We start from the raw sequence: 12506 nt of genomic DNA on the forward strand, positions 1-12506 counted from the left end.
GCCTTGAGGGTATCCCTGAAGTGTTTTGACTGTCCACCTGGGGCTTGCCTACCAACCTGGAGCTGGGAGTAGAGTACCTGCTTGGGGAGCCTTGTGTTAATCACCGTAGTTGAACAATGTGGAGTCGGTACCTTGACGCTGGAGATGTTGTCCCCCTGGTCAAGGATCCTGGTGTTGGTGTGTTTCTCTTCCCAGCGGATTTGCAGGATCTTGCACAGGCAGCATGAGTGATACTGCTCCACAGCCTTGAGGTGTCTGTCATAGACAGTCCATGTCTCAGAGCCATACAGGATGGTGGGAACCATCACAGCTCTGTGAACCATGAGCGTGGTGTTGAATCTGATATTGTACTCAAACACCCTTTTCCTCAGGTGGGCAAACACTGTACTAGCTTACTGGAAACAATTCTGGATCTCTTCGTCAAGAGCTGCTTTGGCTGACAGGACACTCCTGAGGTTTTGGAAGTGGTCAACATTCTCTAAGGCCCCCCCCACCCCCAGTGGCTCTTGATGATCAGAGGTTCACTCCACAATGTCAGGCCAGGTTGGTGGAGGACATTTGTCTTGCAGAAGTTCAGGGTGAGACCAGTGCTCTCATCTGACTCCATAAAGGTGCTGACAATGGTCTGGAGGGCATCCTCTGAATTGCACAGATGAAAGCATCATCTGACTACTGCAGCTCAATGACACTAGTTGGGGTGACTTTGGTTTTGGCTTGAAGGTAGTGGAAGTTGAATAACTTTCTGCTAGTTCTGTGAATTATCACCCTGTCCATGCCCTGCATGATCTTATAAACCTCTACAGAATCACGCACTCTCTCCACTTCAGGGAGAACAGCCTCAGCTTATTCATCCTTTCCCGATAGCTTAAACTCTCCAATCCTTACGGAGACCATCCTACTTTATGGCGGAGATGGTCTTATGAGCTCTGTTTTCTTTTTCTGTCAACAGTGGGATTTCTGACATCATTAGCATTTTTGATAAAAGAGAATATTCGGTCTAAGAGCAGAAACTCAGGAGGAAAGGGGATAAGGGAATGGAACAAATGGTGATGGGCAGACAAAGCCATGATTGGATGGATGCATTTTACGTCACAAAGCACATGGATCCAGTAGTTTCCTTGCATTGGCTGAAAGTTTAATGGGATCTGGGAACTAGGGAGGTGATGGTGAGAGGCTCCAATGAATCTGGAAGGAAGGTAGGGTTAGGAGTATCCATTGTCTTCATAACACCAAGGAACACTCATTGCACCAGCGAGACCCTTAAGTGTCCAAAACACATCCCGTATAATGAGGGGGCACTTAAAAATATCTTCCCACTGTTAGACTGCTACCAGACAGTGAGAATACCCAGTAAAACAGAAGGGCTTCTCTTCAAGCTTTTAGGTGATTATGTCTGCGACCCATGGATTCTCCCTCCTTATCAACCCTCTCTACCGCCAGCAATAGGAAAGGGCAGAACCATCACCACTATCACCAATGTCCTCAAACATTGTACTCCCCACCTCACTGAGGTCTGCCTCACTGTCTGAGTCTACTTAGGAGGGTACCCAAGATGCTGCTGTGGTTCGGGTAATGTCTGACCAGTTACCACCTTCCGCTGGGGCACTGCTGGAACTGAAGAACTGTCGGCGGCTCATGAAGGCAGGATCTTCTCCCTTCAAGGCATGGAGATCTAGTGCTCAACAGTGAATTGTCTAACCAGATTGCTACTGAACCAAGTCCGACCTCAACTAGAAGGCTGAAACAAGTTTGGTTCCTCGTATTCTAGCACAACAACATGGCTACTGCCACACTGGAAAAAAGAATCGGCCTATATCTTTGGATCATTCCTATTGTATCATGGTCAGTCATTTTGAAGGTGCTGATCAGCATTTGCTAGTTTTCTGCAGGAGGTCAATCATTCATTGGAGATAATTTTATATGGCACGATAAGCCTCTAGATAGATGAATGGTCTTTGGCCTCTTGGTTTTTATTTTTTTGCTGTCTCATGTAATGTCTTGAACACAGGCCCAATTCCAGGCCTACTCTGTGGTTACCTTATCTCCATCTGGTTAGCAGTTGGCTATTCAAGACACTCAAAGTTTGGAGATAAACTATTCATCAACCTGTCTAGATATGTTACAACAGTTCTGGAGTAGGTGGGACTTGAACTCCTGCTCCTGGGACTTGAACAGGCCTCCTGGCTCAGAGGTAGGAATACTGCCACTGCACCATGAGAACCCATGTCAATGATCTGGACAACAAAAGAGCAGTTGAAAGTTTCCACTTGTGAATCCTGTTCAGTGGAAATTTTGTACATGTAGTAAGGGGAGAATCGGATGCCTTTCCCATTCAAAAAAAATCATAAGATAATTATGGATGAGAATTATTAGGCTTATTTGATTCATCCATTAAGTGATACTCTAATCACCATTCAATGAAAACATCCAATTGTTTTTGAAATGATTCAGGAGTTTTTCCCTGATAATAATTACACAGGTTGATCGTATATGGACAGGTTTTGTAACGTCTGTATTTGGAGGTTCTTATCCTGGTTTGTTCCTTTTGAAGGAAAGTCTGCTGTTTTCTGCATTTATTACAATATTCTGATCATCCCATTGGCCTTGTCTGAGAAGCACAAAGGGTCTAAATTCCTTGGCATCTCAAACCAGCATGATGATGTTGGTTTGATACAATGGATAGACCTCCCATTAGAAGTAATTGTGTTGTTGCTTGGGTAGTAGATAGGCTTTACAAGCTGGAATCAATTGAATACAAAGATAACTGTGAGAACAAGTCCTTGGAAGAATATAATTACCTTGAAGGGAGCACTGTGTAAATTTAGTAGAATGATTCTTAGACTCCAAACATTAAATTACAAGGAGAGATTGCGCGTGCTAAGTTTAAATTATTTAGAAATTAGTTGATTAAGGGCTGATTTGAACAAAGTTTTCAAGATAGTAGGAGGAATAGATTAGGTGGCGAGAGCAAAAATGATTCCTTTGGGAAGGGGAGTAGGGGAGCAAGTAGAATAATATAAATATTAGAATAAAAGGTGGAGTACAGGAGGGAAACCCTTCCATGTGACAAGGGGGTAAAATTTTAGAATTTTCTTCCACAAATGGCAACTGGTACTTGATCAGTTGTTGATTGCTGAGGATAAATGCTGAGAGGATGTTTTTCCACATGGGAGAGTTTAGGACCAGAAGGCATAGTCTCAGAATTAGAGGGCGTCAATTGAAGACTGAGATGAGGAGGAATTTCTTCTCTGAGCGTTGAGAATCTTTGGAACCCCTTGTCATAGAGAGCTGTGGAGGCAGTGTCCTTGAGTATATTTAAGGCTGAGATAGATTCTTGATCAGTAAGACAATCAAGGTGTATGGGGAAAATGCAGGAAAGTGGACATGAAGATTTTCAGATCAGCCATGATCCTGTTGAATCGATGGACCAAATGGCCAACTCCTGTTCTTATTTCTCATGGTTTTATGATCTTAATTTTAAACTGAGATTGTTTGGTTAAAAAATAAAGCTAAGTGTTAGGGTTATGGAGTAGGCATAAGCTTGTGCATAGATTTACATCACTTACCCTTAAATAAGGTAAGTTATTTTGCAGGACTGGAAGAGGTACTTACTTGTGCCACTCAAATGACAATTCATTAGCAGACATAGCTAAAATGGTAATGATCAGGCTGAAACAAATATCGTAAAGTAGCTGAAAAAAGTAAGGGAAGAAAATGAAAGAGGATTTGTGTCACACCATCGTGTACATTTGGAAGTTAGCACATTAAAACTTTAACAGTAAACATCTGTTTTAGGAAGCCAAATGGTTCATTGTATTAGTATTTAATTCCCAGACTCCCCTTGTAGCCCAGTGAACATGAGTTCCAAAACTATTCATGTAATTCCTTATTGCTTACTAATCTCTAGGCATCATGCACATTTGACTTGAAAAGTAATATTTCTGTTGTAGATCCTTTGTGTGGATTTCAAGGGGAATACTGTGGATTTCCAGTGGTGGTAAAATCAGAGAACTGATTGATGAAAAGTAAATAACATCACGCTGCAAATATATCCCACACTGGCAGCTCATTACCTCTATCCCACGCTTAGAGACATTTGTTTATGTAAGATAAATGGCTTCAGCCTACTCTGAAGGAAACAGTGTCCCTACCCTCACACAATTGTACTGTAAACTGAAAGTTTTTTTGTCCTCTATTTGTCATTAAGGCTCTTAATACTTGTAAGCCAATTATTTAGCGCATAAAATATATTTTACATTTAAAGCATGAGGTTATTAAAACAGCAAAAGTTTATGACATTTGACCGCACATGGAAAAACAAAATTAAATAAAGATGAAATGTGTGCACACACGTGACTATTTTTATTTAGCAAGAATGCAGAGGAAAATAGACTTAATGCATTTCATCCCACTTGCAAAAAGTTAAAGAGAAAGAAGTCGAAATGGCTGAGAGGCCAGAACACATTTAACCTTTAACAAAGCAATAGCCTGCAGGAAAGCAAAACATCTTTAGAAATTCTGAGCAATGTTTATGTTTTTCTTCTGTCAAAGATCTTAAGAATTCAGTTACAAAAAAACAAAGACATGAGAAAAAAAGATGACCCAATTTCACCCCCCAATACAGGAACAGCCCATGGAAATGCCAGAGTTACTTTACATGATGAATGTCAAAAAGCTTTGTTTGCCTGGACTTCTTTTAATTAATTTGTGTCCTCCCTCTCTTGTGTGTTTCACTTTTACCAGGGGAATCTCTGAGCTTTGCAGATGACCTTCTTTCAGGCCTGGGATCTTCCTGTGTTGTAGTGGGGAAAAACCATGGGATTGCCTCTGAGACAACGACATACTCTTTAATTTTCAAGTGCCTGGAACCAGACAGCTTCTACAAGTAAGCAAAAAATAATAACACACAAGCATGTGCATACTTGTACACACACTGCGTTGTATGCCTGGAGGTATTAGCACATGACCTTACATCTCAGTTTACCCTGCCTCACATTGTTTCCACTGGTCCATCTCCATGTGCAATGTTGACGACACCAACTGGAAAGCAAATGGGTTTGTTGCTAAGTGATTGGCTAAACCTTGACTTTCACCAAATTGCCTTCTTTTCTGATCTCAAACATTGTCGGAATTAATAAAAATAAAGGCCACAAAGATGCACAACTTTTTTATAAGTACCCCATGATTTTTATGTAGCCTGGAAACCCCTGAATATTCCTCAAGTGTCGGCAACCCTAACACACATATTTTCAAATGGGATCTTTCAAAGAAATGTTTTGGTGGTAATTTCAATTAAAATAATCATGCAACAATACCTGCAGAAATGCTTTTGGCTATTATGTTAAGTTGCACATAAATCTTGATTGTGAATTAACACTACAAACTTTTGCAAAGAACTTGCTAATGCCAGCATTTTCCCTTTCCATGGCTATTCTTCTATAACAAGGAAGATGCTTTGTGATTAGTTTGTTTTCCTTCGTATGGCAGTCTTTCAAAACTTGGCACTTTGTGTTTAAAACATCCTCAAGGTGTTTTTATTCTTCCTCACTCTGACAGTTCTGGAAATCACACCTGAATAAATGTCAGTGTTACACTTTTGCGTTTATTCCTTTTGCTGGTAGTGGATTGAATTCCTCAGTGGTGTTTGACGTGAGCAGGCTTGTATTTGATGAATCTTATGTTTGCATGCCAGGTTTTCCCATGTTTACAAATGAGTGAGATCTCAACCTCTCTTTACCATGTTCAGATGTAAAAACAACTCACTAATGATGGCCTCATTTTTCTTCATTCTGCTCTGAAGTGCACATTTCTGTTCTCTTTTTCTCAGTTGACTCATTTTACTTGCACGTCACAAAGCCCATCGAGGTTATGAGATATTATGCCATTGGGTTTAAAGATTGATTATGGCTACTTTAAGAAAAATGTGTATCTGTGTTGTATGATTTCTGTATTCTAAGCAAAGCGATATCACTAAAATAATTTCGGTGAATATATGAGCAAATTGAAATTGCAAAAAATAAAACCGGAAATAAGTGCAGAAACTATTTGAGAGTATGCAATGAGACCAATCTGAAGCAAAAAACTTTACCTGCATGCCCTCCTATAAATTCCCAAGGTTTACTATTTTTAGTATTCCTCAAGATTGAATTCTGTTTAAAACAAAAGTTCTAAATTACACAAAAACAGAAATTGCTGGAGAAACTTAACTGGTCTGGCAGCATCTATTTAAAGAAAGCAGAATCAACGTTGCTGCCAGATGCTGATAGACCTCTTCTAAGTTGATAAAGCCATGTGTGAAAATTTAAAAGCAGCTCTTGCAGAACATGTATGGCAGAATGAAGTTGCAGGAAATTTGCCATGTTGCAAACCTTTTTCTCTTATTGAGGCAATGATAAGATCTTTAAAGAATCAGACAATAATATAAATGTGTGTAACTAAACCCTCCTCTGAACTTCTAATTTATTTTCAAGTGATTGTTTGGACATCCTCTTTGTATCATTATCCCTGGGTCTCACTTTAATTTAACTTGAGTCTTGGAGATATTGTTTAAGCCTGACCATTGTCAGGCCTAAATTTTTGATATGCAAGTTTTTAAAAAAATAACATAGATGTTGCATTATATGTCACTGTTAGTATGTCTGGAAGAGAGATGTTCCTGTTATGATTGTATCATAGCATGTGACCTCAGGATATGAAGATCTCACACTCCATCTAATCTTGGTTCACTTGAAGCATGACATTGTCCTGTTCTATTCATATAAGCAGAACCTAATATTAGCCTAGGCACTTATGTACCTAAGGAATATAATGTTTGGGTAAATTAATCAGTTGTAACAAATGTCAGTTGGTTTCCACACTATGATAGCCACACCCATTTTCTTCTGTCATGGAAGGTAATATAAGTATTGTCAGATCAGGAAAAATACCATTGTGCAGACAAACTCCCCCATGGTAGAAGAAATAACATCAGTATAAGAATCCAGTATATAGGTGGTAGATATGTGGAAAGCTATTTGAGGACCAATCAGGCAACAACTTTGGACAACAGACAGTTTTTGCAAAGGAAATCTTTCTCACCCTTACACAGCATCAGTTTCTGTGAGCTCAGGAAACTTTACAGATTAGTAGACAGAACATTAACCAATAATTTATTTTTGATTGGGATGTAACTTCTTTCAGGATAAAAATAGATTTTTAAGATTATTAATTAAAAGAAAGAAAGCAATAAAAAAACTTGAAATGCAGTTTTGAGCTCGAACATAGATCCAGTGCTGTACAGCTTGGAAAACTATAAAGGCTAGAATATTTTCCCGATAGTTGTTACATTGGGAATGGCTTCTCAGAAGAGCACGACAATATCTTTGTTCTTAAGAAAGGTGCAGTTTTTAACTCACACTGACACCAGATCAGGGACACAGAGCTTAAGCTGGTGCCATAAAATCTTTAACTCAGAATCGTGGAAAGCAGAAATCTTGTTATGGATTGGGCAGTGACACCCTAACTGAAATATGACTGTTCAAACAGCATGTCCAGCTTGATTTTACAGCTTAAACAGGAGATGAACATGGAAAGAGTGTTAAAAATCTCTCTTTTCTTGGTAAGGAAGGACTTTGCAGAATTAATATATCTGGTCTTGCGATGGCTGATCAAAAAAATCCACAAAAGCTTTAAGAAATGATCAAACACCACCCAAATGGAAGAATTAACTTCAGGGTTAACAATTTATACTTCATGATGTACAGACAGCAGCCTCAAGAGTCTATTGACCAGTCTGTTGGAATAAGTTGAATCAAAGGGCATAAGTGTGACAGTTCTGAAGAGGAATTGTCAAAGAAGCTCATTGAGTTTATCATTGTCTCTGCACCAAATAAAATCTTTGAGGACAATCTTTTAAGTAAGGAAAAGGCTCATGCCCATTTCTGCATTGATTGAGGATGGACTATATGAAGCATCAGTGTCAGACCAACAACAGTAACATGCTTTCAATGCAGCCAGTTTTCTCAATGGTAAGCAAAATCCACCAACCTAAAACAACTGAAACAGACACAATTTATCACAGTTATTTGAAAGCTATCCAACTTGTCTTGATGTCTGTAAAGCATGTGCACCACAGAATCGTGGAAATTTGTTTTCAAAAGCCAAGCAAGACATGAGAGTCATCTACATGTTGCCTCTGAGATGATACAACACCCAACATTGGCAGCAAGGGAAGAGCATCAAAGCTGTACAAATACAAACATGTCCTGGAAATTGACAGTCAACCAAACGGAAATGAAATTTCAGAATCTGGCCAAAGTTTCCACATTGTTAACTGCATGCAACATGTTTATGGCATAAGGCAACCAAAAGCTTTTATAATGTTCTGTCCCATATATTCTCAAGAAGGCAGAAAGGTGCACGCTAAAAGCTAAACTTGAAATGGGATCTTAGTACCAACCACTACACATCCTGAAAGGCATACCTCAATAAGTGACACTCCATCTTACAGAATGTGAGAAATTATCTCAGAACACAAAAAGTGGCATTATTCCACTTTAGGAGAAAGTGAGGACTGCAGATGCTGGAGATCAGAGCTGGAAATGTGTTGCTGGAAAAGCGCAGCAGGTCATGCAGCATCCAAGGAGCAGGAGAATCAACGTTTCTGGCATGAGCCCTTCTTCAGGAATGAGGAGAGTGTGCCAAGCAGACCTTGTAGAGGGAGGAAGAGAGCTTCTTCAAGGAAGGCATCCTTGCCAAGAGGATTCGCAGTAGGTTAAAATCTTCTAGTCCTTGTAGAGGGAGGAAGAGAGCTTCTTTAACCTTGTAGAGGGAGGAAGAGAGCTTCTTCAACCCTTGGCACACTCTCCTCATTCCTGAAGAAGGGCTCATGCCCGAAACGTCGATTCTCCTGCTCCTTGGATGCTGCCTGACCTGCTGCGCTTTTCCAGCAACACATTTCCAGCTTATTCCACTTTAGGGCCAGTGCAGTTTGACTTGCCAAATTTTCTACCAATGATCCAGCAGGGGCAAGACCACAAGAATGGATAGATTTCGTCATAGTCAAAATTTATTCGATTTAAACCACAACCACGGTGATGAAACAGATCTCACATAACACTATTGAATCAGTCAATGATTTCAAACATGTCCAGATAGATTTGACGCTATTGGCAACCTGAAGGGGAGTGCAGTATTGCATCTTCAGGATGATGTAACTGTATTTCTTGATGCTACCAGGAAATGCAGTGTGCACATATAAGTGTAGATTCAGGTGGAACTAAATGAAATGGAGCAAAATGGTGTAATTCAGAAGGTCAAAAGCACATAGATTGGTCTGGCTCCATCATGTGCATGTTAAGGAAAGATAAGTATATGCCTAGACACAAGGTGCTTTAACCTTTTATTTGAAAGTTGTCCACACACACTGCTGATGCTGGCAGAACTCAATCCTCAATCTCTGGAGCAAGATTTGTTTCCAAGGCAGATGTGAAAATGATTGTAAGTTTGTCCAATTAACAGAAAAACCCAAAAATGCAGTACACTTAAGATACCATTTGGACAGTTACCACAGAAGCCATTAGTAAATCAAGACATATTGCAGCAGCACATGGATAAATTTGTTGAGAGCGTACCTCGCTCTGTTTGCATAACTAACAATAGATCAGACAAAGACAGAGCACGACCTCAAACTTCAATTTCTGTTGACTGTTTTTCAACAACAAGGATTAGTATTTAATAGCACAAAACGCCAGGTCAACATCAGCCAGATAAACCTTGTTGGGTCTGTTTACTTCACCTATGGATTACTTCCCGAACCAGGTGAGATCTAGGATGTTGAAGGCTGGCTCCTCAGGATCAGGAGGATCTGGGTTATTGACTCAAATGTTTCAATTTCCACTTTGCTTACACTCCCAACTTCAGAACAGTTGTATCCACTGCAAGATTTGTTTCAGCAGGACATCTACATTTTTGACGCTGTTAAGCAAGTCCTGTCAGTAAAATCTGGTGTCCTGAAATAAAGCAATTCCAGGAAAGTCATGCCTTTTGAAACTAATGCATGTAAAAGGCCTAGACACATGTCTTTTGCAAGACAAAAACATGACTACTTTTGGTTTGAACATTCTGTCATCTGCACAGGTCAACTATTCCAATCGAGAGCAGAGGACATTAGCTCTGGTATTCAGCATCATGTGGTTTCACACATACTTAGTTGAAAAGAAATTCACCATTGAAACAGATCATAAGCCACTGGAAATGATGATGTACTGCAAATCACTAATGAATGTAACACCACATCTACTTGTCAAGGAGAAAGGAAATGTCTTTGAAGTGAGATATAAGCAAGGCACAAAGATAATTACAACTGACGTGGTGAATAGATGATCTAATCCACCTAAAGATAAAGGTATTCCTTTTGATCTACATGTTAATGCAAGGCTGCAAAATTGAAGACTGACTCAATGATAATCTGTTACACTTTGCCCAGAACCAGTGTGAAAAGTTACAGTCAGCAGCTGCCGAAGATGAGCAACTGCAAGAGATTACAAAAAAAGAGCCATTATCCTGGGATGACCTGACAATATTAAAGAAGTTCTTGGGAAGGCTTATTCCTTTTTTCAGAGAAGGACTTTATATCTAACAATAGGTCATTTTCTAAGAAAACAAGTCCTCATCCAAATGCATTACATCAAGATATCAGGCCCATGTTGCAGCAAAGGCATATGGGATTGATTGCAGAAGAAGGCTTGCACATGGTCAGTACACTGTACTACGATGAAACAAAATATTCAACAACCCACAAATGCATACGTGACGTATCAGATTTGTAATCTCACAGTGGAGAGAGCCTCTTTTTCCACATGATGTTCCATTCTACGTTCACTCTGATTTCTCCAGCCTCTACATGAAACGTCAAGGTCCAGTCATGACAGCGGCTGGAGAAACTGAAAGTGAATCCATCAACATGACAGTCGGCACATGTAAACCCTCGGAGAGCCTGCATGGCTGCATAGTGTTGGTTCTATCCACTCCTTGGATGAAAGTGGCAACAGACCTTTTAACAGCGCATGGTGAAAACTGCATGTTTGTGATGAATGGCTTCTCTAACTTTTATTTGAGTTGATGGCTAAGCAGCAGAGTGAGCTTGATTGTTGCTGACACAGTGCTATTTTCACTTCAGTGATGAGCCGGGTTATATGGTGTATGACAACGGCCTAAAAACACTAGCAAATCATTTCAAAACTTATGTACTGAGTGGGGAGTGACCCAAATCAGATTGTCATCTCACTATCCGCACTCAAATGGTCAAATGAAACATGTGGATGTACTATCAAATCAATGATCATCACTTGTTGAGCACATACATTGCATTGTTGCTTTTTCATGCAACACCAACAGAAAAGGTCATGATTTGGAGATGCCGGTGTTGGACTGGGGTGTACAAAGTTAAAAGTCACACAACACCAGGTTATAGTCCAACAGGTTTATTTGGAAGCACTAGCTTTCAGAGCGCTGCTCCTTCATCTGACAATCACCTGATGAAGGAGCAGCACTCTGAAAGCTATGTTTCTAAATAAACCTGTTGGACCGTAACCTGGTCTTGCTGGATTTTTAACTTTCAACAGAAAAAGGATCACCATCCCAGGTGCAACTTATGTCAGATGGCAAGTGTGAACAACAAACCTCCACTTGCAACCAATCGTCTTATCATTCCAGGGCATGTGACATTCTTCTTCTGAGACAGGAGAATTAAAAATGATGTACCTTGAGTCAGCAGATAGGGAACCACTAAAATTGCACACTAGGCAAAAAGTGAGAGTTAGAAATTCAGAAACAAGTATTTGGAAGCTAGCAGAGGCTTCTAGAATATGCAACGAGCCCAGACCATATGATGCATTCCTGAACATATGCTACAATACAAGGGTCAAAACCCAGCTCAGATCAATATATAACATGCCAATTGTACTTGAAGAGAGTGAGGATGATGATTGTGCAGTCATGTTGAGTGACAGCAATTAGGAGCAAGACAATCAAGTTGTTAAACAAGTGCAGCACAGAACAGTGCATATCTCTCCAGGTGGGTATCGAATCATTACATCAGGATGAATGGAGAAACCTCCAAAGTATTACTTTGATGTTTGAAATGTAAGTCTTTGTAAATTCTAATTTACCTGTTTGCATAATTATTGAAATGACAGAATATGCCTAAGTTCGACCATGTGTGTGTTTGGGATAGCTGTTTATCATTGGAAAAAGAGGCATGCTGTGTGATGTCTCACTGCCAGTAGGTCAGTAAGAGACATCCTCATTATATCATCACTACATCATAGCATGTGGTGTGAAGATATAAATATCTCGTACTCCATATTACTTTGGACCTTTTGAAGCATAATATTCGATTGGAATCATGTTTTTCTGTTGTGACAAATTGGCATAACTTTAAGCCTAATACTCATCTTTAATACCCAGATTAGATTAGATTAGATTACTTACAGTGTGGAAACAGGCCCTTCGGCCCAACAAGTCCA

General features: G+C 39.8%; 1 protein-coding gene across 2 annotated transcripts in view; it reads left to right on the forward strand.

Annotated features, from left to right (window-relative positions):
- The window catches only part of LOC122564758 (astrotactin-2-like), a 1559828-nt gene that overhangs the window by 1379144 nt on the left and 168178 nt on the right, over positions 1 to 12506 (forward strand). For both annotated transcript variants that reach the window (XM_043719930.1, XM_043719929.1), the window contains one exon: positions 4744 to 4885. In XM_043719930.1, the coding sequence (XP_043575865.1) occupies positions 4744 to 4885 (142 nt within the window). The remainder of the gene's footprint in view (positions 1 to 4743; positions 4886 to 12506) is intronic.

Source organism: Chiloscyllium plagiosum, chromosome 30 (genome assembly GCF_004010195.1).
Source record: "Chiloscyllium plagiosum isolate BGI_BamShark_2017 chromosome 30, ASM401019v2, whole genome shotgun sequence".
In the NCBI taxonomy this organism is placed as follows: domain Eukaryota; kingdom Metazoa; phylum Chordata; class Chondrichthyes; order Orectolobiformes; family Hemiscylliidae; genus Chiloscyllium; species Chiloscyllium plagiosum.